The sequence below is a fragment of the Limanda limanda genome, chromosome 1 (assembly GCF_963576545.1).
Source record: "Limanda limanda chromosome 1, fLimLim1.1, whole genome shotgun sequence".
Taxonomy (NCBI): Eukaryota; Metazoa; Chordata; class Actinopteri; order Pleuronectiformes; family Pleuronectidae; genus Limanda; species Limanda limanda.
The window spans coordinates 5,746,242-5,773,565 of NC_083636.1; the positions used below are offsets into that span (position 1 = coordinate 5,746,242).

Sequence of the window (27,324 nt, forward strand, 5' to 3'; positions counted from 1 at the left end):
GTTTAACTTTGGCCACATAGTTTTGTTCATAATCACTATTTTCTCTGCAACGAGCCAAAAAGCTCAGGATATTTTACTAGAGGGTTGATGGTTTAAAAGAGCTCCAAGTGCTCTTGTAAAAAATACACTCTCCAGTGGAGTAATTTATCTTTTTTATCATAATTATCTGACTTTAATCTCTTCGGCTCATTTTGAAAAGCAGTGTCCAGTTCAAACAGAAAGACACATGAACTGAAAGTATCCGAACAAATACTCTTACCCAGAATAACAATTTAAGCCTTATATCTTACATGAATTTCATTAAATGTCACAGTTGCCCCATTCGATTACATTGTAGCCACAAGTTTTTGTAAATATCATTCATGTACACACCCACATTTTTAAACATTAGGCTGAGTTCCGAAAATATCGTAATTCGCCTTTACTTTGGAGAGCCAGTTTAACTTTGGCCACAAAGTTTTGTTCATAATCACTATTTTCTCTGCAACGAGCCAAAAAGCTCAGGATATTTTACTAGAGGGTTGATGGTTTAAATGAGCTCAAAGTGCTATTGTAAAAAATACACTCTCCAGTGGAGTAATATATCTTTTATCATAATTATCTGACTTTAATCTCTTCGGCTCATTTTTAAAAGCAGTGTCCGGTTCAAACAGAAAGACACATAAACTGAAAGTATCCAAACAAAGACTCTTACCCAGAATAACAATTTAAGCCTTTTTATCTTACATGAATTTCATTAAATGTCACAGTTGCCCCATTCGATTACATTGTAGCCACAAGTTTTTGTAAATATCATTCATGTACACACCCACATTTTTAAACATTAGGCCGAGTTCCGAAAATATCGTAATTCCCCTTTACTTTGGAGAGCCAGTTTAACTTTGGCCACAAAGTTTTGTTAATAATCACTATTTTCTCTGCAACGAGCCAGAAAGCTCAGGATATTTTACTAGAGGGTTAATAGTTTAAAAGAGCTCCAAGTGCTCTTGTAAAAAAAACACTCTCCAGTGGAGTAATATATCGTTTATCATAATTATCTAAATTTAATCTCTTCAGCTGATTTTGAAAAGCAGTGTCCAGTTCAAACAGAAAGACACATAAACTGAAAGTATCCGAACAAAGACACAAACCTGAGTTGTTTTCTCTTCCTGCGGATTTCTGACATTGTGTGGTCAAACTGACGTCTCACAATAATCTCTAATGGGTCAGCGCTCCTGTGAATGTCAGCTTATTTTAGTCAGTCACACACTAATAGGGATTTCATCTATCAAGCCGACCACGTCTCCGGGAAACTCCTCCAGGTTCGACCTTTCGCGTCCCAGCCCACGGCGCCATTAGAGGGCATTCAGCCTCTGCTGCATTTTCTAGAAATGTTCTTATTTCTTTAAACTAAAACCTGCTCGCAGCATGAAGTGAAGCATGAACCAGTCAGGCCGGACGCCGGAGACCAGGAGAGACAAGCGCCATAAAATCTGTTTAACAAGCAACGCGGAGGGATCTGATTGGAGGTTTTGAAGGTGGCCCCGCGGCGTGGAGCCACAGTCATAAGGAGGTGGGGGCGGTAAATCAACAAGGCTCATTGAGATCCCCGGCCCTCCTCCTTCTCCTCTTCCTCCTCATCCTCCTCCTCCTCTCTGGCCACAGACAAGCCTGTGATACCAGCAGTGAGGTGGAGGGTACAACTACTGCGATGAGTGTGGAGGCTGAGGAGATGTCGTGTGAGGACAGGAGGAAGAGCAGTGACGACACGGCTGAAAGGAGCCGGTGATCAGGCGAGTAACCAGAGGCAGGTCAGCCCGAGGTCTCTGAGTTTCAGCCTCGGCCTCATTAGTTTCTATTTAAAGCAAATAGAATCAGACTTTCTCACTTAGCTCAGCCATATGGAGCCAAGAGAGAGCGTGCACCCATAACATTACATTATTTATGTTTATGTCGGCGTGACAAAAACCCAGCACATGCCATACAGCAGGATTTTGAATGGATAGTCTGACATGTGAAAATCACGTCTCTGAGGAACTATGGCTGTGTTCCACATCACTCAGAAACATATTCTATATTTATTCAAGTGGGAAAATACGCTCAGTATAATATGGATATGGCACGTTTTAACTGTCCAACAACAATGACGTGCTTATCAGAGCAGAATTTACCAACTACAGACTGTACCGAAGCCCATGAATGTAAATACCTGGTTAAAAGAAGTTCCAGCAAAGCAACAGACTTTAGATAAAAGTCATTTTAAAAGCATAACAGAAAGAACAGAAGTAAAGAACACATTTCCACTAAGGACCAACTTTCCCCTTTAATTCATCAAGCTGCACCAAATTGTATTGAAAATTTTTTTTCCCCATCAGGATCCAAAAATTACTCCCCGTGAAAATGTCAAAAAACATCTTGCAATTCCCCGTCCCATCCTTCCACTAAGTTCCGTTGAAATCTATTAGTAGGTTTTGTTTATTTCTTGCGGAGTTGAATATTTTTCACTGTGGTTAACAACTTCTTTTGTACCGAATACAACCAATATTTGGATTTTGTGATGTGTGCATTTACAAAAAGTATTTTATTTTGAACTTGAATATGAGCAGATACACATTTGTGATAATTTAATTTCTCTCCATAATTTCCATATATATATATAAAGAAACAGCATTCCTTCATTTTGTTGATTCAAAACTCTTAGCTTTTTCGCTCCAAACATATTTCCCTTTTGCAAATTACATGTGTTTAAGCATAATTAGTCTTTGAATAGACTCATGTAGTTCGCATTTGTCAATACAGGCCAGGATTGTGTAGAGGGTTTTTTTCACACAGGTAATTGCAGTGTTGTTGTTGTTGTTGTTGTTATTCGGAATGCTTCAAGCTTGAAATGTTTCCTCATGTATTGATGCTTGAGAATTTTTAATGGTGAACGAGTTCAGAAATACCTTCAAAATCTGTGTATGATGAAATCATCTGCATCTTCTTTGAGCTTGGCAGGACACCGGCTCCCGGGCTAAATGTATCTACTCGGAGGAAACGTTGGAGAATTTGCGGTTGCTGCTACATGTAAGTATTAATAAACGGCATAAACACTCCCTCGTGTTGTTACTTCAAAAGCGGTAAGAGGCTCGTCGGTCGTGAGAGAGAGAGAACGTGGCGAGCAAAGGCTTCCACTCTCCTGTCGCGTGTGCGTTTATCTCTGCGAGGATAAAAAGTTGGAATCAAATATCTGTAACAGTGTTTTTCCCGCGGCCCGTGGTCCTGATGTGATTAGGATAAGGATCCATGCGTGAGTCTGCCGTTGAATCAGACGCGAGTTTTAAGTCAGTGTTTGAAACTTTTTGTCATATCTAGGACAACAAAATCTTGTACTGTGAATAACAAATGTTAAATGCCTCAGCTAAGCAACCATCCTTCTGTATCACATCACCCCTGCTGTTGGAAGCCATTACTGTCTGAACACTATCAGGGGAGAGTGAGCACTCTGAAGAAGAGAGGAATGAGGGACACTGTGATTAGAAATGCAGAATTCTGAATTTGAGAACATTTACTCTTGTGTTTTAATTGACGTAAAGTGCATTTCAGGGCTTTGTTATATTGTGGTTATGTAGTTTGACCAATTTTTCCGGCGTTCTGCAACATCAAACATCCAGACTAAAACCAAAGACTAATTTTCTCGACTATTCCACCGACATTCAGCGAGAAGACATGTCTTTGTTCAAAAGGCCGAGATAAGAGCGAGTGTGCCAGGAGCTGTGCAGCCCCCAGACATGGCATGATTACTGACATGCCCCCCCGTCTGTGTTCATCCACCAATTGACTCATAGCGGGGTAGATCTATTTCTCCAGTCTCCCACCTTTTGATTGAACACAGCAAGTTCATACAATCTTCCCGCAGAATTGCAGGAAATCAATAACTGAGGTGGAAGTGGAGCTGAGAGGGAAGAGTGAAGAAAAGAGTGAATTAAAAGGAAGAAACTTCACCTTTGTAATGAATGTCAATGGGATTTCTATTAGCGCCGCCCGCATCTGGCGGTAAGTAACAGATAAACTCGTTATCGCTGGATCTGCCAATTATTCTCATGATTGGACAATTAAATGTTTAGTCTGTGAAATGTAAGGATGAAGTGGAAAACAGTCCACAGAGATGCAAATCACAAATCAGAAAGTCACAGAGGTCTGGGACTGAGGAGCAGAAAGGAAATGTGACATTAACGTTTGATAAATGTCAAATACAGTATAAGTATTTGATGACTGAAAATGTTGTTGACTTCTCTGCATCGCTCTGCACGCAGGCGACCATGTGACCTCCTGTGACCAATGAGAAGTCCCTGACTCAAACCTCTCCTGCTGCTCGAAACTCCTCATGAAACCACAACTTGTAATTCTTTGTGTACACATTAAACTGAAGAAATCCACTGTGTTTGTTTGCGAGCTGGTTCCTTGTAGTGTTGTTGAACTTTGGAGTGATTCAGGTGAACCGCTGCTTCTGCTCCTTGTGCCAAGCAGCTCCCTGCTCCAACTCCACGTGCCGAAACCAGAGTGGTATCGATCTCCTCATCTTACTCTTGGCAAGAAAGGAAATAAGTGTTTTCACAAAATATCAAAGGCTCGACTAAATGCCCTTTGAGTTTGTTAATCCCCGCAGCTGTCGACGAGTTTCTGTGCCATTATCTTAGGATATTAATTTCCTCAGTCTCCCGGGGTGACTTGTAAGTGGCCAAAGTCACTAATTCTCAGACTTTCTTCGGGGATTTTAAACAACTCAACAAGCCCGCAGGTCCCAGCAGATCATACCAGGTCATGTAAATATTCCAAAAGCCCCCAAAATAAAACTAAGGAAGCAGCCTTCATCCATAATGAACTGAAGAACATCTTACCAGCAACTACTGCAGGGACGGGGCTGAGTGGACAAGATGAAATATGAATATTGTCGCCCAATTTTGATTTTAATTTGCAATGTTCTCCCTTTTATTCCTTTTTTATTGTTGTTCTTTTAATTCTTCATTTCACTGACGTTGTTTACACTTGAAGACACAATATGCAACCTCGGTCTGTCGATCAAAACAACAACAAAAGACCTTGTTTGACGACGTCGTGAAGCAGCGCGGGATCATGGGAGTTGAAAATCTATCACCTGACACACGTGGCTGAACAAATCATGTTCACGGGTGTGTACAAGTTTTATCCATGTTACGTAAAAATGTGTATTTCTCTCTAAGGACACAAGTCAACAAAGTTATAGTTGTTTTTTAGATATTTGTCATCAGTTGTGAAGATGACTAATATCTCATCTCATTGTGGGAACAGTGGGTGTTGCTCAGGATTCAGGGATGGTTCCATTAACTCACAGTGGACCGTGTGATGACTAAGCCGCCCTCACTGCGACCAGGTATTTATTATCTGGTTCGTTCCAGCTAATAAAGGAGGCCTCATCTTTTTTTTTTTCTGGTATTGTTCATTTATTTCCGTTTACCTCTTGAGGGTAATTCTCTTCAGCATGTGGTGAGCGGAATAAACAAAATAAAATACTGTTTCATAACCGAGGAAAACACTGTTTGGAAATTGATTACAATAGTAAATAGCAACCGTTCTGTAAAGGGAAGAATTACAGCTTGATGAAGAAGAATGAAAATGTGTTCATTTTAAAACTGTGCATTAGTAGTTCAATAATCCAGGGTCGGGGTGTGTTGCTATAGTGTGTTAATCAAGTGCAGGCTCCGGGGCTGGAGTCTGTGTCTTAACCAGCGTAAATGGTAAATGTTAAATTTGACATGAACAGTGGAAGCAGAGGTCAGTCAAGCGGATAAGGTCACATTATCATAATCAGCCTCCGCTCATCCTCTCCGCTGAAGTTTCGTCAATACTCATCACTGACAGCGAAAAAATCATTTCAGTAAAGGAACGCAAATCAGTGCGTGTAATGTGATTTTCTCAAAGACAAAACCTCCAAACGCTTTGTAGCAGAGCTGCACCTGATGTCCACGTGGGTTACTTATCTAAATACCCAGGTAAATCACCTGTGATCTGTGTGTGTCCATGAAAGGCCTGAACGCCCAGGTGGCATTTCCTTTGAATCGAAGAAGGAGCCGCATCTCAAAGACTTCTCAGCAGAATGTTCTCATGCTGATAAGGCGGCTGTGAAATGGGACACTGAACCGTGTCCTTCTCCTAATCGGAGCCATTGGGCCTCGTCCAGCCCGCTCAGCCTGATCGCAGCGGCACAAAGTGGCCAATGGATCCAGTGACGAGTGAGACGTGGACATGCCCAAGTCCATTCAGCGAGGAACCCGCAACCTCCTCATCGTTATGTCCTTTATTGTGTGATTCAATGAAGGAGAAGGAGAAAGAACAATGTCGCCCCAGTGAGGAAAGAATCAAAAGATATGCAGATGAACTCCCTCTCAGGACGCTGACACCGTGCTGGAGGGTCATCGAGGACACCGGCGCTACGTGTCCCCACTCGCCTGCGTCCTCATCCACAACAATCAGTCCTCTACGTGTGGATGAATCCACATCCCTCCTGCCAGCAGCAGAGCGAGTGGAGCTGCCATGCGTCTTGTGAAGTGAATAAACACAAGATACATGTACGTGGGGCTAGTGGCAGAAACTTGGACTATGGGCAGAAAAGGTCTCTGGTTCGTCTCTGGTTCGTCTCTGGTTCGACTCCACGGAGAAACAACAAAAAGACGAACCTGGATTGATCTGTCCAAAAATCCAAAAAGATTCTCCCTACCCTGTCTAGTGCCCCTGAGCAAGGCACCTTACTCCCCCAACATCTGCTCCCCGGGCGCCGTACAAGGCTGCCCACTGCTCTGTGTGTCCTGCACCAGATGGGTTAAAAGCAGAGGTTAAATTTCCCCTTGCATGAGTGTGCCTGTGCATGTCTGTGCATGTGTTTTGTGGGATAATAAAAATGTATCTTAATCTTAAAGTCCCAAGTGAGGAGGACATTATACTGTAGTTTTCAGCCGTGTTGTCTCTTAAAGATCCCTGACAAGAGAGTCTTTAACCTTTCACCTGTCAATTTCCCGCACAATAAATATCTTGGTTACAAATCTTTAAAAAAAACAAAGACCTTGGTTTCTCCACTGATGAGAAACAGAAATTACAGGAAAAGTCGAACTTCAGTAAAGACAAAGCAATGACAGGTGTGCATTGACCTTTGACCTGGTTCAAATAAAACAGAGGAAAATATTAATTAATAACAGCGATGGATTAATGTCCCAATGTGTGAGGGGTTTATCAACTCAAGCTTATTCTATCTTCCTCAAAGGGGGGTAAGGCACGTGAACAAGTTCGATCAGATTTCAATCATCAGTTCAATACGTTTTAAACTAGAACGCTAAAACAATGGGAAAATCGGCTGTTTGTCTTTGGACATTTCTCACTGTTTTCTCACATTTTAATATTGATAATCACTTAATCAGTTAATCAGTCCTGCTTCTTTTCTTGGCACAAAGTAGTCACATCTGCCTCTTGCCTTTTGTCATTGTTTCGTCGTCCTGCGTTGGTTTGACTCCAGATCGAAGTAGCTTCGCCCGGACACAGACATGCTCCTCTCCAGATCTGTCAACCTGACACAAAGTAATTGCAATTCATGTATGCATCCTCAGCCCCGGTCTGACGTGATCAATGCCACTTCAAGAGTACCTTCCATCTTCCATCGTGGGCTATAGCTTCACACTGAAGAGGAGGGAGAGCAAACAGTGCACACCACGCCGAGAGAAAATGAGAAGTAAACCTGCCACCGTGACCAGGGACTTGGTTTTATAAGATACTCACCACAGATATGGGCAGTAAAAAGATGTGGTTTGTTTAAATGTATATATTGTTGGTATGTGCATATTTGGGGCAATCAATTCGATCATACATCTTGAGAAAATACCTGACATATTGGATAGATATTGTATTTACAACATTGATAATGAGTTTGGGATTTATTGCAGTTAAGAAAGCATCAAGTTGTCATGAAACATACACTCCAGGATGTAATTTATCCAATAATAAATACCATTAAAACGGGTCCCATCTGCAGTCGGGTCCTGTAATTTAGGGTGACGTTTAAGTGAAGCAGCAACCAGACTGAATGTCATGGTTTTTAATTGCTCCTATAAATATGAAGGGGTTTGTTAATAAGCACTGGTAGCTGCTGTTTCCTCCTGAACCTTATGAATACTGGATCTGTGTGGGCAGCTCTCTGGCCCAGGGGTTATTTCAGCGTTGGTTTGAAGGAACAGCTGCAGCTGTGCCAGTCGCACCGAAAACTGTGACATGAAAAAAACGTGTGGGAAAAACAAATCTGACTGACGGCTGCTGCAGTGTAAACTGTTTGTTAATGTTATTCAACAGATCCTGTATTTTTTTTTTTGTTTTTTGTTTTTATACATTCGATGTGGAAACTTTCGGTTGGAGACAGATGCAACTATGGTGGGAACTCAGTAAGCTGTCGGTTGCCGTAGCAACCACATACTGCCAGCGCTGGTTTGATCGCCCGGGTGAAAAGATTCTCCCGTCGGTGAATGCCACAGTTTGAGACTCTTTGCTGCATCACATCAGATTGCATTCCTGCTTGTTTGTTTGTTTGTTTGGAATCTGAAAGAGAGAAGGTGGGTCATGTTGCCTTTTCTCTGGTGGCAACATCTGAAGTCTGGTCCTGATTCAGTTCTGATTTCAGTGTTTGGCTGGATCAGTTATTCCAAAAATAATAATCCAAGAATCTGACTCTCACATCCCAAACTCTGTGGTGATTAATAAAAATCTAAATTCAGACTTGTAATCAAATAGATCAAATCAAGAAATCTAATGATGCTGCAGACCTTTAGAATTATAACTATTTCAGTGTTATGCTTTAATTAGCTGGTGTTTGACTTAATCGTATGTTTTAATTTCACAGTTTGGATGAAACAGCCAGAGAAAAAAAAACATCTTCTCTGCCTGAAGAGCTGCACCGCCAGGAGTCAGCTTAGACTGAGAGAAGGCAAATGAGGTTCAAAGGATCAGACAGATTAAATGTGCATTTAAGAACAGATGGAAGCGGATGCTGCTGCTGCTGCTGCTCAAGATTCAAAACATTTTCTCTCCTCCACAGTCACCGGTGGACCTCTGGTCTGTCTGAGCAGCTCCGGGCGTCAAAATGCCCGGAACAACCAGATTTGGGTAATTATAGATATCCTCAAAGTTCCACTCACACAGCACACCACCTGTGGCTTCCAGGAAAGATGATACAGAAACTGAAATAAAAATATAACAGACTGAGAGGATGTGCAAAGAAAACCTAAAAGCCCGGAGGTGGACGGCGCTGGAGAGAAAATAAAGGTCCTTCGTGGCAGAGATGGAAAGCCATGTCAGACCTTCTGGTACTTTCCTGCTATTGTGAGTTTCAGTGAAGGCACCACTCATGTTCATGGCTGCATGTTTTAAAGCACAGGCTTTAAATAAAGGAAAGTACCTTGTGGGAATGTGTGCCCTCGGATTCCTCCTCTGCTCTCGGATTTCTGTGTGCAAGAAGTCGGTCAATAAAGAGCCAGGTGTGGTGTTGGTCGTTGTGGGTGCTGAAGCTTTACAACTTCCAGAGTCCAGCGCGGGCGGTTACTTTCCATATACTCCCGCCCCCTCTGCAGCTTTATTATTTAACATTATCACAAACCAAAAAAATAATCCGAGAGCAGAAGATCTCCGAGAGCAGACGTTTCAGAATAAGACACAGAGGCAGCTCGAGTGTGAGCAGAGCTGAAGTCGGACAGTTTGAAGGGTAAGCAGAGTGAAAGCATTATGAAACCTGAACATGAAATCAATAAGTCCTGCTCTCAAACTGAGAGATCACACTCTTGAAATAAGGATTGAAGAAGGGAATACTTCACCGAATACTTCACGTTAAGTTCAAGGGTTTTCCCATTAATCTACACTAAGAAAGAGGATTGACAGTTTTTTGGCAATATTTATACTTCTATGAGTAGTAGCAGGAAAAAGGTTGTGAAATCTTTGCGGTTTGAAAAATTGTCCCCATTACATCACCACTTCAAATTCCAAGCAAATTAACAATAGAATCAAATCTCCACCAATGCGTCGTAATTAGGGTATCAAAATTCCGGGAATATTCAAAGTTGGAAACTTTCCATGGGAATTAACGGGAATATACGGGAATTAACGGGAATAAACTGGAAATGTTGTGGGTAATTTATACTAACTGTATTTACCTTGTCATATACAGACATAAATATAAACATTTTGTTTTGTCATAGGCTGATTTGAGCCCTGAGGAAACTTTGGGCACTTGACTATATGCTTCCGCATTGTCGTGTCATTCTTAACATAGGTCTTTGCACAGTATTTGCAAATGTACACAGCCTTTCCTTCTACATTGGATGGGGTGAAATGTCTCCACACATGAGTGCACGTGGCATTGTTCTGTAGAATAAGATGAGAAAAAAGTTTGTAAAAAACACTAATGCAATGCCAGAGATATAAATAGTTAGCCAAACAATTGGAATAGTCAGTAAAAAGACTTTATAATTGATGGATAAATTAATGGAAATATGCTAGATGAACAGATGAACAATCCTCAATCAGCATGCTAATATATTTTCCCCCAGTAATATCATTGAAACTTCCCTGACTAGTCCTGCACACTACAGCAGGCCTCATTAGCCCTGCTGTAGAGTGAAGGATGCTGGGAGTTATCTGTGCAAGTGATGGAGGAATGCACAGTGGAGGGTTGAAACTCAACGTGCAGTGTGTGCTGCATTCCATACATCTTTAAAATAGTGTTTTGAATGATGTTTTTATTGCTCAGCGTTTAATTTGCATATTTTTTTTTTTTTCAAAATTCCCGAGCTTAATATTCCCGTGGAAAGTTTCCGGAAAGTTTCAGGAAATTTACCGTAAACTTTCCGGCCCTATGCAACCCTAGTCCTAATTAAGACATAAAACATGTTTGTGATGCTCAACCAGAATGTTTTTATTGTGCCTCAGCCTCGTGCACTTGTTGTTGGAATGGATTTGTGTAGTTCCTGCCCCACGCACATTAAACATAAGGGTTATAAAAGACTCCGCTGAAGAGCAGTGACATCTCCATTCACGGCTGGTTGGCTGGCAGCTTGTGGGAGATTGCTGAGGTGATTCTTTCTTTGTAGTTGCTGGATAAAGAATCAAGGACTTCCTTCTTCTTCTTTTTTTTAGCAAACTGATAAAAAACCAGAACCCCGGGCGTAGTGTACTTTGTTTGGAGCTGAAGATGAAGTTTCAGTTTTTTTCAATTTGTACAATTTCATACAGGTTAATCTTAATAGAATCTTCAGTGCGTACGTGTGTGTGTGCATGCATGTGTGCGTCTGTGTGTGTGTGTGTCTGTGTGTGTGCGTGTGTGTGTGTGTGTCTTTGTGTGTGTTTGTGTGTGAGCCCAGACGGAGAGGAACTCGGCGAAAGACAAAGGGAAAAGAAACGACTTCTCATCAATCTAGCAGACAGTCATCAATGTTCATTTGTATAGCTCTCCTGTGGCGGCTGGTCTGAGCGTAGCTTCGCTGTGGAGCCGCCTGAACTGAACTTCCTGTTTTCTCTGAAGGTCAGCGGAGCAGTTATCCACTTCACGCTGCTTTGAGAAACGATGTGAAAACATCAGCGCAGCCGCCATAAATCACGGCCTTGTGATATTCACGCCACAGTCGAAGGTGGGAGTCTCTTTGGCATTCTGCTGGTGTAGGTGTCCAGCTCGTGATGTAGAGGGACAGGCGCACGGATTAGTTGCTAGGTTGCAGAGTGCATGGTGTAAGACACGGAGGGGAAACCAGGGAGAAAGAAGCGGCAAACTTTTATTAGAGCTGCGTTTTCCTGCACACACACACACACACACACACACACACACACACACACACAGACGGACACCTTCCTCCCTCGGTGTAGCTGCAGCTGAGAGGACAATTGTCTGCTCTGGGTTTCTAGCTCCACTCTGCTATTACATTTCTTAAAAGGGGGGATTTCACCGCCGGAAACAGGGCCATTATCTTCACATTTGGGGCTTCGCGGTGAAAAGTGAGAAAAATGTTGTGTATTTCACCGTCGCTCCAAGGCAGACACTCCTGAATCGCCCACAATGCATTGCGTGAAGTATAGCTGCCAGACTACTCCTGCGTCCACTCCTTTTATTGGCTCTTTCCAAATTGGTACCGCTGGAGATTGATTTTCCATGCTAGCGAGAGTTTTTTAGCCGACATCTCTTCGCTGAGTCTGTTTGCTCAATTAGAGGTATTTTTTTTGCACCGATCACGGAGTTTGGGTTTCACGTCAGTAACTTTTTAAAAATATAAATGTAAGTGAGCTTTCTGCAGACAAGACACTGGAAACAATAACAGAGAAAGTGTATCAATCCATCTACTAACAGAGAGCTGCGTTTTCCTTTCACACCACTATCTCGGCTTAGAGACAAATACTGAACTCTATCTTGTACCTCAAGGTCAGGACGATGAAGAAATTCCTGTCATTCTTCAAAAAGAAAAACACTCAAACACAGAAAGCAGCAGCCCTGTCCTCATTGTGCAACAGGTAGGGTATCTCAGGGGTGAAGGTTTATTATGAAGAAATATTTGTCCTTGCAGAATCAGTTATCCTTATTATGAATCTCTAAATGAATATACATATTAGACATAGCTACCCTTATGTGAAGTAGGAGACTACAGAGCTGCAACATTGCAAATAATAAAAGAATACATGTACTTCAAATTGCAAAAAATAACCCATCATTATCATTATTTTTCCCAGTGGACGGACACCCATGCCCCTCACTCTAATTGCGCCCACCCCCCTCTATAGATTTTTTGGCTTGAGTGACTACCCTGATATTTTATGACCCCATAAATTTGTTACAGGAATTGTGATGAAGATGTGCACTGAGTGAACCATTTTACAGCTCCGCGCAATTTAATGGCAAACATTTCACCCTTCGTATATCAGGGGTCAGCGATTAGGTTCAACCAGGGGCCGGCTTTTACAGCTTTTCTCAAAAGGGGATTATTATTTTTTATTAAGAATTTATCTGAGGGCAGATGTTATTTTCCCCCTGAGAGATAGACGCTGCCTGTTGGCTGCATGTGAATGAATCTTCTATTTTCCACCATGAGAGCAGGGATACAAATGATAGGTTATCTACAGCACATAAATAAGTGGGCTGCTTTATGGATGAGGAGAACATACTGCTTAAAGTCCACAACCTGTTATTTGCTGACATATGGTAGAGTCTCATTTGACCTTGAGAGATGTTATCATATTTTTACATTTTAATTCAGCTCATTGAATTCAAATTCGACATGTTCTTATATTCAGTAAACCATACAAAGAAAAATCAGTGTTCTAATATATTTTGATAACTGATATTCAGGATGATTTGGGGTTCATAGTTTTATTTCTTCTACTAAAATGTGTCTTTTGTTTTCCTCTTAAAAAAGTCAGAATGGATTAGTCCTGTCGTCAGTGTTTCTAATCAGGATTAAAAAGGGAAAAGGGGAATTAACATTTTCAAATAATGAAGAATGTGATGAAGATCTGAATTTCACAGAAGAAAATAAAGAGAGTGAGGAAGTAAACTACCATGGTGGTCAGGTTTTAAACTGGTGGAGTGTCCCTTTAAGGTACATTATCTGTAGGAGCTATAAAAACAATATTACTGGAGGAAACTGAGCTTTAATGGAGTGTTTTTTTTCCACCTGACATTTAAAACACAGACACCACGACAGTTACTTAGAGACAAACACTAAAGGAGACATACTGTTAACATACTGGACGATATAAATAGTCCTTACATCACTAATCAATATGACAACCATGTTCATGACCTGTCTCTGCAGCCAACTAACAGGTCCACAAGCTGCCTGCAGGCGGGAGCCACTCTGCCCCCCCGCCAGCACCACACCTCAGCCCCCTGCGGCACGTCAGCTCCACACCTTCGTCAGAGTGCAGCCGGTTATCAGGAACTGTCACATATCTGTAAAACATGGAGTCAGGAGTCACACTCCCCAACTCCACTAGGTTCTCGACAGATACATCCCACGACTGACGTTAACGCAATGTAGAAGAGAGTGAAAAAATCTGCACTTTTATCCTGATCCACTCCAACATTTAATGGGTTCTGTTCTTCAAATCATCAAATTTTGATTTGAATTTTCTGTTATTATTAGAACTTACTATTATTTTCAGTCTGAGATCAGAAACATCCAGTCTGAACACGTCTGAATTCCCAGAGTTCTTGCTAAGTCCAATGACTCAAATCCGATGTGTTTTTTTCATTCAGACACCTGAGCCACTTTTACTTGTTGTTCATTATCTGCTTCACCAACATAGAACGATCAGATTTGACTGAAAAATCTGAATTTAGCTTTGGGACCTGAAACGTGACTGAAGCCCCAGATGTCAGGCGACGAGATGTGATGGTGAGATTTCACATCCACGTACAGCAGCTCTGGTTCTGGAAACACTGAGATTAACCTGTAAACTGTCTCTGTGTACCCTCGGTTCCTCAGCGTCTCCTGTGTGAACCTGCATCTGGTATTCCTATTGTGTTACAACCTCATGTTGTAGAATCCTGTTGTTTGTTCCTAGACATTTAAGGCAGACTTTTAAATATTAGATGAAGCGAAGACACTTAACTGCAAAGGCACATTCATGCTGCAATAAAATAAAGATGGCTCTATTCATGGAATTATGAAAAGGCCTGTTGACGAAACCAAAACAGATGTGGGAGTTTAGAGGTAATCCTTTGTCTAGATTATATCTGTAGGGACAATTAAATAAATAAAAGCATCTTTAATATTTACTGGAAGTCTTTAAAAAGCACATGAAGGGAAGTATCCACCTTGGTAGGAGGTAATAATGATTGTTGTGTCTTTCGTTGCTTTTCGGACGTCCCCTGAAACGTTGTGGGTCAACTTTTTAAAAATCAATTGTTCCTATTTTGTCTCTTTTATCCATTGACATCGTTGCCATTTCTCCGATATTTCCTGTCGCCTCTGGTCAGAGTTAGTCCTTTAATCTGCGTTGGTTCTCCGCCGCCATCGAGTTTTAATAAACAAAGACACGAGAACGCTGCAGTGAGTGCACACACATTTGTATGCTCGGCTGTTTCTGGCTGTGTTGCTATTTCAGGCGACGAACACTTCATTGTTTTCAGTGTTGTTGCAAGAAGAGATATTGTGGAACCCCCACTCCCCCCCCCCCCAAGAGGATGTCAGCGGTGCCATGTGAAAACATAAGCATAACATCATTGGCATATCAAGTAGAACTGGAAGAGGAAGAAAATGATTTTTGTTGTTGTACGCCTGTGAGGACTGTGATATCTGATAGTTGTGCTGGTTATGTCACATGGTCGACTTGGGGCCTGTGATCTTGGCTAAAATCAAGATGGTTTTATCTTCTGTCATTTTGGCTCTAAAGTCATTTTCGGTGTACAAAAATAAAAGGTCTGGAAGATTCAGGCTTTGGTTTTGCTCACAGAAAATGGAAACCGGCGTGGGCCCTTAACTCCAAGAGCTTTTTGATATCAAGCATATTTTTCTTCGCCTCCGTCTTCTTCATGTTTGACACTTCTTTTTGATCTTGAGATATTTCGTCAATCACCAACGTCATCGACTCCCCCTCTGTAGTCTCACGCTCTGACATCTTATCAGGAGGTGGGAAGGAAGATTCCAGAAAGTGTCGACTGACTCAAACGTTTTCCTTCTCAAAAACAGCCCCTCGGTAAAGTTTCAAGAAAATGTCCTGGCCTCTGTGTCTCAAAGAAGCTTTAGAAAACAAAGTACACACCCACACCCGCCCATGTTGATGACCATTAGCACATTTCCTTGCTTTGCTGTAAACGCTGACCTGAGAGGAGGCAGTCACAGATTGACGAGGAGTTATTTTTTCTTTCTTTCCGTCTTTTTATACCGTTTCTCCAGGCTCTTAAGAAAAAACATGAAAATCCACTCCGGAGGTGCAAAGATCTGACCTGACCTCTCTCCGTCCCTCTCGCTGACTTTGAAATATCTCTCCTGCTTCTCTCGCCCGACCATCTGTCTCTATAAACTTATCTGTAGTATTTGCATATGCTCATTTTTTTATATGGGGGTTTCACCTTATGTTTACTGACTGTTTATCATACAGTCGGCGAGAGTGGGCATGGTTAGAAAATGGGAAATGGCCAAATCACCGTTATGGCCAATGTGCAGATGTTATACGACTGTGGCATTATTGTTGGTGCCAGATTGGCTGATGGGAGTTTTCCCGGAAGCTGAACATCCACTGAGGATTTCACTCACAGCAGCTTCTAGAGTTTCCAGTGAGCAGAAGCCTTGTGGACATGAACATTTTATCATTAATCGATGTCAGAGGGGAAAGGCCAGGGTCAGACTTTGAATCCACCAATCATTTTCTTCCATCCCAGAATCCATTATGTAGGTTTACCACTTATCCTTTTAAATGTCACTCACATTCACAACTACGGTTAATTTAGAGTTTCCTGTTTAACTCTATTATTAATCTGCATGTCTTTTGACTGTGGGAGGAAGCTGGAGCATTTTGAGGAAACCATCAAAGAAACTGGGAGAACATGTCAAACTTGGCTGTGTAACCGTGAATACAACCAATAACGTTGTTGCCGAGATGTGAAAGTGAGAACCACTGCAAGGGAAATGTTCTTGCCAAATTCTCCTTCAGGTAAACAAGTGACTAGATAATTGCATTAATAATCATATTAATTTTCACCTTTTTATCCTGATTAATGAGTGAAACACCCTGCATTACGCAAAAACATTAGTTATTTCTTAAGTCACTTGTCCTTTAATATCATCCGGTCAATAGCTACCTTTGTTTGTTGTCTAATATCCAATTGATTTGGCAAATAGATCCGATGTGCACGGGTCAGCATGTTACCGTGTCCTTGTAGTTTAGCTGAATAGATGGTCCCACATTCCCATCACATACAACCTTGAATCATGTGTGAGGTCAGCACCTCTCAGTGTCCCAGAGGCTCCACTTCTTACAGCTCTCATGACCAAACCTGTCTTCAATATGTATTTATTGTATATAACCTCACTCACACACACTCAGCATCATTTAAGTTGTAATAATGACACTAATTAATGTGTTGTTTTTGTCCACACTGAATTCATAATTATAAAATTCAGTGCTCATTGGATAAAGTATGTGAACGTTGAGAGTAAAGACATGAACAGCAGCAAACTGGAGTCAGAAGAGAACGACACTGACAGTGGGTTGATTTCACGGCTCCACAAAGCCCCCCCCGGTCCCCATTTAATTTAAACCAGATTCATTCCACTCTCGTGCATTACTGAGAAATGTTATTAAAAAAAAAAATCTGGATTCGCACGTTTCATCTGCATCAAAATGTAATGGTTTCTTTCTTGGCACATTTTCATCTTTCCACCAAGATTTGTTGGAATTCATTCTGTTGTTTTTGTTTAATCCAACAACAACAACTAACAAACAAACCAACTAATCAGCTGAACTGAGATGACAACGTTCTCTTTGGTGTAGGTAATGATCTAGGAGTCAAGAGTTGAATCTGGTCCCTATAGTGTTCTCAGGTAGTGTGTCGTAACTCTGACCAAAAGTTTTTAAATAACTCCTCAAACATACGTTTTTACAAAATATGGACTGAGATGACAATGCTCTCTCTGGTGGAGGTAATGAATGATCGTAAGTCGCTTTGGATAAAAGAGTCACCTAAATGTAATGTCATGTAATGTAATGATCGAGGAGTCAACAGTTGAATCTGTGTTGTGGTAAGTTTTCTCAGGTAGTGTGTCGTAACTCTGACTAAACAAGTTTTTAAATAACTCCTCAAACATACGTTTTTTACGAAATATTTACTAATACATGATGTTTAACTCGTCTAATGTCAAATAAATTAATTTACATCATTGCCTCTATTATGCCAGTGGATCACATGCACAACATGTCCGTCTGTTTTTTACTGCCGAACCAGGAAGCCCAAAAGAGGAAGTTGCTAAACCGGAAGTGATGTCACTGCGTAACACATGTAGACAAATAATATAAATTTTTACCAACAAGGTTGTTAAATTGTAAAGTAATTATCCATCTTTCATTTTCAACAAAAAATAGGCACTAAATAAATATTTCAAGAAAAATGTATTCCTTAAAGGTCAACACAGTTATAACTAACACAAACATCGTGAGTCAACTATTCACAAAAGCAACACTTGATGTGAACCATACTTTCACAAAGAACATCTCAGAGGACTTATGATCAAAAACAGTTGGCCATTTTTTGACAGGTTTTGAGATAACTTATTAAACCCTCGCAGCTTTAGGCAGAGATTTTGTTCCACTCTTTCCAGAATGTGATTGCTGGCCGAGACGTCTCCAAATTCACAATGATCAGCGAGAGGAAATCATGTTACTCGGTCGGGTGGAGCCACAGAGGAAGCCCCCCCGGTGCAAAGGTCAACTCAGTTGAGTCATCGCATGAAGTCATATAGCAGCCATGTGGAGGTATTGATGCTTGAACCCATCACTGCCACCAGACATCCATGATGTTCTAAAGCCTGCAGTGATTGCCTGACTCACGGTTGAGTTTCAGTGCAGTGGGGGGGTGGAATTCCTGCTGGCTTCATGTGATTGGCGCTCAATGGAGTCCGCCTGCGCTGGTGCAGGGGCCGGAATCCTGCCGTCCGTCGATAACACTTCACTGTGCATCAGCAGCCCGCTGACATGGTTTCCATCGCTCGTGGAACGACCCCGGTCACTGCTGGACATAGTCGTGCAAATGAAAAATAATTGTGCTCTCCACAAATACACAGAGTCACAAACATGCATGGACGTTACACATTTGAAGGCAAAAGTCTCATAGAGTGAACCTGCAGCTTTACAGTATACTCCTGGATAGCACCTGTCAGCTAACTGAACTTACTGTGTGATTGGTGATCGGATGTGTGAAACTCCCCCTTGATTAGTAAAGCTCTAGTTGCACCTGAAAATTAAGCCGATGATCCAAGAGGCGGTGGACTAGTGGCAGAAACTTGGACTATGGGCAGAAAAGGTCTCTGGTTCGTCTCCTCCTCCGCTGCATCGAGGGCTCCCACAAAAGTGTCATCAGGGCACCTTAGAAAACAGAACATGAAGAAGAAGAAGAAAAAAAGCAGCCGCTTGGGTCGGCCTGGCTGGCGTATGGGTATGAATATCAATACAGAATTCATTTGACACAACACGCACACACACACACACACACACACACACACACACACACACACACACACACACACACACACACACACACACACACACACACACACACACACACACACACACACACACACACACACACACACACACACATTTGAGGCGGGAGAGGCCTCTGACTAAAAACTTGGAAACTTGGACTATGGGCAGAAAAGGTCTCTGCTTCGTCTCTGGTTCGACTCCACTGAGAAACAACAAAAAGACGAACCTGGATTGATCTGTCCAGAAATCCAAGAGGATTCTCCCTACCCTGTCTAGTGCCCCTGAGCAAGGCACCTTACTCCCCCAACATCTGCTCCCCGGGCGCCGTACACGGCTGCTCACTGCTCTGTGTGTCCTGCACCAGATGGGTTAAAAGCAGAGGTTAAATTTCCCTCCTTGCATCAGAATCAGAATCAGAATTCTTTTATTTGCCAGGTATGTTTGCACATACAGTAAATTGCCTTGGTGTCATTGGTGCACTACTTTTGTACATAAAACAACAATATAAAAAACAACAATATATAAGAAATAGAATAAAATAAAATAAAATAAAATAAAATAAAATAAAATAAAATAAAATAATGAGTGTGCTTGTGCATGTCTGTGCATGTGTTTGGGACAAATAAATGTATCTTAATCTTAATATTACAGTATATACTATGATGTTTTTCATGGTATTATGTGCCTGAAAGATTTTGACGGTGGAGTGAACTATTGTGCAGGTGATGATGTAAACAGGGAAATTACGCCAACATGTTCTGCAGAGAACAACCACTTGACTGAGAAGCAACATTCAGTTTAGACCAACAAGATATGTTCAGTCGGTAATTGGGCTAACTGAAGACAATTGTACCTAACCGTTTGCAAAGGTGTCCTAAATCATGTGAAAATTGTGCTTGTCATGTGCAAGGCTGTGCTAATACAATTGCAATTCGATAAAAGGAATGAGATATTCCAATCTGTTGTGAACAGGTGCCCAGTGGTTTGGAGGTTTGCACGTGTTGTTTTGAGAATGTCATTTCCGTTTCGTGAAATGAGCCAAAGCAATGGAGAAAAACTGTAATATCTTTAGCTGCTTCCAGACATGAACTCCGCGGTGCCTCTGTATTTTCTCTGGAGGAGGTTCATGTGCAAAACACAAATGTCCGAGTGAGACGCTCCACAGTTTCCGCGGGAGAATCTGATGTGTGAACACGAGGCGCTACAGGTGCAAAGGCTTCTCCACCTCTCGCCCGACAAATGCAGAGGACTCATGGTGATGTGCAGAAAACATCCCGCTGTTGCCTGAAGTCTCTGAATCTCACACAGACGCCGGCTTCAGCTCTTATCCACACAAACCCTCTAAACACGAACTCTCTAGATCTTTGTCTTCTACGTGTGTGACTCCACTTCTTCACCTGGAGATATTAGTTTTCTTTTCTCTCACTGAGTGTGAGAGTTTTTGATCAAAACGCATCTTTTTCTAAACCTCTGAAAACTCTTTGTGGCTCCTTACATAAGACGCTGAGATAACACACGTCTCCCTGTCATGTACAGTTGTTAGATTCAGATTGTCATCAGCCCAAATGTGTGATTTGTGTAAACAATTGAAGCAACAGTAATGTTTTTAATATTTAATGTTACGCCTCAACAGCTAAGAAACACCGTGGATCAGAAATTCACCGCGCCCTGCTGAAGCACTCAACATCATCCACACGGATTATTTTTTTCTAACCACTGTTCCATGAATTTTAATTGGCTGCAACTGTCGATGTCATTTCTTTGAACATACTTTGGGAGACTACTCTTCATCTTTGTCTGCTTTGAAAACATCTTCTCTTCAGATCTCGAAGTAATGAAAAAAAAAAGACTTCTCTTCGCTGCAATAGGTGATGAACAATTGCATTTATAAGGAATCTGCTGCGGAGGGATAGACGGATGTTTTCCAGAGGCGGCTCTCTGTCTGGTCTCGGCTTCTGTGTGAGTTGATGGCACGCTGAGATCTCGCTGTGTAGGAGGAAGCACGAGTGGGTTTCTGATTATAACCAGAGGTAAGACAGCTCATATACATGATGCTCATTATTCTAAATACCCCTGTCTATGTGCGAGCGGCTGGTGGATGGCACGCAGGCAAAGCGGCGGTTAATTGTCAAGTTGTGAGCCCCCCGCGGGCGAACTTCCTGCTAACACCGGGGCCGCAACATTTCAAAACCTCGTCAAAGCTGGAATGGCTTCTCTCTCCTCACCTCCCTGTGATTCATCCTAAATCGCCTGACAGCGACGCCGCGACTTTTCCTTCTGACTCGGAGAACGAGCAGGAACGACAGCGTTGCCTCTGGCTCGTGAGTATTAACCATTAGCGCCCCCCCCCGTGCTGCAGGGGTAAGTGAATCCCAGTTGACCAGAAGCTCCCAGCCCGCCCACGTGCATGAGTCTCGGAGGAAACGCACACTCCTCACTGTTGTTCCAGTCGTGTCAGAGCAGACAAGATAAGCAGCCATTGATTTCTCGCCCCTTGACATTGGCTGAAAGGAGAATCCTGCCCTGATATAATTGTGCCAGGTCCTTGGTGAATAGAATATGAGCCGGCGGACGGGTGTGAGCGGTGAATGACTAATATGGCACAAGCTACACACACACACTCGACCGACAACTGTTTTCACGCTCGATTGCCAAACGCTTCAAGGTAAATTCCTCTCAAACCAGAGGTGAGCTCCAGAGTCGGTCACTGCAGAGCGAGTTGGAGCAGAAATACATTCACATCATTCAGCTTCATTCCTTCTTCTCCTTCTACCTCTTCTTATAATCCACTTCACAAATTTGAGGATTTCATTGATATTTTTCAAACATTCCTGAAAAAAACTATTCATGATGAAACGTTGCCCAGAACAAGCCTCCGAAGACATCAGTTGTTAATCTGGTTTCTATGTGCACTTAACATTCAGTTCATCTACAACCAGAAGTGAAATCCTTGCAGTGAAGCAGATGAGACATGTGGCAATTTCGTGGAAATACATTCATTTATTCATAGAACAGCTGCAGCGGTTCATGTTTTGTTTTTGTGCTTGCCAGCAAACGGCTGCATGTGCACATATACAGGACATGTGGTGATTTGTCTCAAACAGACTGTAATATTTTCACCCCTCCTGAAAAGCCGCCTGTGGCAGCGACTTTATAGCCGAGCTTATGAACCATAACTTAGTCCCTCAAGGATTTCACAGAGGTTTTTCTTCGGCAGCTTACGGCGGAAATTGTGATGCAATTTTCAAAGATTTGGCCAAAGTTTATTTATTATTTTCTTTTCAGCAAAAGCACAAGAAAGGAAAATCTGCAAAAGAAAATCTGCAGCTTGGTTCAGTCAGAGCTCACTGTGAGCTACTCTCCTGCAAACATACTGTACCTGAGCAGAAATCCAGGATGAGCACACACGTCGTGAATCAGTGACACACAAACACAAGAGAAACAACGTGGATGTAGATCACTTCAGGATAAGATTGCACTTACATGTCTCATTCTGTATGGTCGGATAAAACTCAAAATTCGTTGTGGGCTTGAATTATTCACCAGACCCGTGTCTCACTACATAAAAGCTCCAGATTTGTTTGCCTCTGAGCCAGGAGCTCCCGTGGGAGAACCCCTCCTGCTCTGGGGTTGCCCCCCCGTCTGAGTAAAAACACACGGGAAATAATAAGAGAAATAACAATAATAATACTATGCACTTTGTATTTTTGACTTCTTCCAACACTTGCTCTATGGCTTAATGCTCAAACTCAACTTGAGCAGCAAACATTTCATATTTTTTTACGAACCTTCAAATGTTAACGAGAAAATTATAAGTCAGGATTGTTTTACTGCTGTTTGTTTGTTTGTAAGAAAGGATTCTTATTTTATTCACTTTCTTTGACATTTGGAGGCAATTTGTCTATTTTTTTTGGCATTTTCACATTTTTTTTCAGGAAATAATGAAGTTGTTAAATAAAATACTGTAAGTGTTAAATGTCCAACTCGTGCTGCTCATGTTACTCATGCTGCTTCGTTATAGTATTAAATTCTTCCTGTACTGTTTTAGGTCAATTTCGTTTGTTAATTCAATGATGCTGATTCTGATTCTGTGAATATGGCCGTGAGCAGTAAGTAAACGCTGTGTGTCATGGCCGCTCCCTCCGAGCAGGTTAACATCACGACTCGAATGCTGATGGTATTTAAATGATGGCGTTTGGATCTGAACGCATCAGAAAAGCTAGTGGCCTGTCTTCTAATTAAATGTTTTAGTTGAGCAGCTTCCACCGATGCATCGCGGGATATATATACGGCCGGCGCTTTTTTTCACCAGGGCCACTTAGGAATATCTGTGCCCCCCCCGGCAGCTCGGCTTTTCAGCAGTGATGCTTTTTTTTTATTTGAACCCAGACGTCAGCGTGTAACCGAGCGTGCTGCTCCTTGGCAGCAGCGCTCGAGATGCTGCTGAGCTCCGATGTCTCGCACACGACTCCGTCAGACTCATGTCATGTTTTCTTAATGGTGATGATTTACATGTATATTACAGGATGGCGGGAACACGATAACCTCCTGTTATCTAGCGATACGCCCGTTCTCACAGGATATAACTTTAGTTTTATGTTTTTAAGTTGCTGCGGGTGATATTGTCTAATCTCCTCTGATAATGAATTATATAAAAACCACTACATCTCAAACTCTGATAGATTTTTAACTACTTTTGTTCAGAGCTCTGGGAGAGTTACATCATCACAGCCAGTTTCTTGAAAAGTCTTATCTTTCTATAAGTGCTGCCTTGCTCAGTGTCGATAAGAACAAGCTTACATGTCCTTTCTGTTTGTCAGTGCGGGACCTGAGTGCGTCTGAAATGAGCACAAAAGGTTTTTCCTTTTTTTTTTCTTCATAAATTTGATATTCTGGAGATTGTTATCGTCCGTTCAGCTTGTTATACAACGTGAATCACAGCCTATAGCTGTTTTACAGAGTTAGATATTTAAATCGTGTTTTCACATCAGAGATGTTCAGGGCTGCTGCTGCCTCTAATTGAGATTATACATGCTCCAGCTTTACTTTTTCAATAGCAAACCTGGAAAATGCGAAAACAAAGATATGATAATTTGACCCTGGTTATAAAAACATGTTTTTTATCCTCTATTATTAATAGATAACACTTTTTAGCTTTAGTTTTGTGTAAATAAACACATATTATTGTTGTTGAATATTCTCCCGAACATTATTAACAGACTCTTTCCAGTGAGATCAAATGACTTTACTGGGTGACGTCTTACAGAAGTTAATCATTTGCTCCGTTTGCTCTCATACAAACTTTCTTTGAACTGACGATGCAATTAAGACAAAGTTCCTGTAAGAGTCAGTGAATGGAGCCGACTTATAAGTGAACCATGTTCTCCACAAAGGAAGTGTCTGAACCCTGTGGTGACAAGTTTTATTAATAACTTTATAACTACACCTCATAATTATCGGATATTCATTTGAAACAAACGCTGTCAGACTCGGTAGATAGATAGATAGATAGATAGATAGATAGATAGATAGATAGATAGATAGATAGATAGATAGATAGATAGATAGATAGATAGATAGATAGATAGATAGATAGATAGATGGATGGATGGATGGATGGATGGATGGATGGATGGATGGATGGATGGATGGATGGATGGATGGATAGATAGATAGATAGATAGATAGATAGATAGATAGATAGATAGATAGATAGATAGATAGATAGATAGATAGATAGATAGATAGATAGATAGATAGATAGATAGATAGATAGATAGATAGATAGATAGATAGATAGATAGATAGATAGATAGATAGATAGATAGATAGATAGATTGGTGGATGGATGGATGGATAGATAGATAGATGGATGGATGGATGGATGGATGGATGGATGGATGGATGGATGGATGGATGGATGGATGATGGATGGACAGATAGATAGATAGATGAATGGATGGATGGATGGATGGATGCATGGATAGATAGATAGATAGATAGATAGATAGATAGATAGATAGATAGATAGATAGATAGATAGATAGATAGATAGATAGATAGATAGATAGATAGATAGATAGATAGATAGATAGATAGAAAGATAGATAGATAGATAGATAGATAGATAGATAGATAGATAGATAGATAGATAGATAGATAGATAGATAGATAGATAGATAGATAGATAGATAGATAGATAGATAGATAGATAGATAGATAGATAGATAGATAGATAGATAGATAGATAGATAGATAGATAGATAGATAGATAGATAGATAGAGACCCTTACTTCAGCGCAGTACTTTCAGGACTAAATTCCCTCCAAACCTTACATACAGGGAACACATGCTAATTCCAGTTTTGGCATGCTGGACCGTATTATCCATATTGACTTAATCCCCATTACAGTGAAAGCTGCAGAGGATGTGCAGGACTACAGTTGTGTCTGACTTTGAATACAAAAAACATGTTTCTGTATTCTGGAAACGAGAACCTTATAGATCCTGTTCACTCCCCCCGGCCCCCCGCTCGCTGTATAGGAGGCTTCATGCCGGGGACTATCTGGTGAGCTCATCAACGAAAAGAACAAAATCTTTCGAATGGCACTTCAAAAAGCCAAATGATAATAGCTTTTGTATGTCGATTACATGTTATTCACATAAGATATGCTACTGTAGAACTCTATGACTGAAAGTACTGTGGGTAATTATATATAAAATTGCATGTTTGTATTAGCAATTATCTTTAAATGCCAGACAACAGCAGCCTTTGTATGAATGAGAGGAGGCTGTGGAGCCAAGAGTATTAAAGTTGTTATTTTAGAACTCTTTTTACTAAGTACTGTACATTTATAAAATAACTTACGTATATTTGAATGGAAGCCGGCCTTTTTGAGCCACTTGTATTTTATACGCTCGAACGCTCGACTCGATAGAAATGTTATAATAACGTGAATCTTGGGCTTCAGCTTTGTTGTTGAGTGTTTGAACCACTCAACCAAGTGAGAGAGTGCAGGAGAAAAGGTTGTGTGCTCTCAGACCTCCGAGCATTGAGGGGGTCACAATGAGGAATGATGATGTTGTGGCAAAGTGGAAATATAAAAACCCTCGTCCTGTACCTGCAGCCTCAAGTCCGGTGACTTATCGACATAGGACGAAGTTAAGGGTTGTGTGTTCTCGCCGTCCTTGTTGTGGCCTAAAGCTAAATCAAAGAAGTCTGTAAATCTTTAAAATGATGGGAAAGGTGAGCTGAACCGGACCCGGGCAAAATTTATGATCAAATTAAACCGGAAGAAATTTTAAACATGTTCCCATAAGAAGAAAAATGGCACTTTTACTTCAGGAGAACAGGAAGACAACAAACAAACCCCACAGCAGAGGTGACGGAATCACTCAGTCTGAGAGCTGAGCTGCCGACACATTCTGCTGCTAGTTTGGCCGAGAGGACCGGTGACTCATATATGTAAACACCTCCCCGGGAATCCTGGGTATAAACTTGTAGCGAGATCGGCCTTTCGACCCCAGAATAGCGTTTCATAAAGTGAAAAGATTAGTCATTGCCCTTGAGTTGTGCAGATTTGATATGAACGAAAAACCCAGAGACGGGCGATGACGTCAACAGGAAATGAAAGTTAAAAATAGAAATCGCCGCTCTGTCCCGATCTGTGCCTCGTTTCGCTGCACTTTAAATGTTAATTGAACCTTGTGTGCAGAGTTTGGTGCAAAGCGCACGTTTGGATGTTGTGTCACCATCTGGATAATTTCACTTTTAGGAACGCTCGCTCCTCATAATGTGCGATAATGGCGTTTTGTGGCCTCGTGAATCCTCCTGCCATTTGTCTTGAGAACTTTGAGCCTTCACAGCGGTTTACTCGTCCATCTATCACAGACCTGCGGCCCGATCCCGAAAAAGCAGGACTACTCTCACTGCCCATCACTTTTTAATTAGTTGAAGCAGCAGCAGCTTCATGAGGCGCCGCCGACGTGCTGGGAAAACACTCCGGCTGTTCCATCCTAACCTTGTGAGAAAATTAGAGCATTTTTAGAATTAACGTCAATTACTTCCCCGTATGAATTATTTCCTCCCTATTAAGAAGCGATTAAAGGGACAAA

At 41.5% G+C, this 27,324-nt stretch overlaps 1 protein-coding gene across 1 annotated transcript in view; it reads right to left on the reverse strand.

Annotated features, from left to right (window-relative positions):
- Positions 1 to 14,514, reverse strand: part of lrrtm4l1 (leucine rich repeat transmembrane neuronal 4 like 1) — a 57,634-nt gene extending 43,120 nt beyond the window's left edge. Inside the window, exons 1-2 of the mRNA XM_061079721.1 lie at positions 14,479 to 14,514; positions 13,830 to 14,025 (exon numbers count right to left, since the gene is read on the reverse strand). Of these exons, the coding sequence (XP_060935704.1) occupies positions 13,830 to 14,025; positions 14,479 to 14,514 (232 nt within the window). The remainder of the gene's footprint in view (positions 1 to 13,829; positions 14,026 to 14,478) is intronic.
- Positions 14,515 to 27,324: the final 12,810 nt, after the last annotated feature.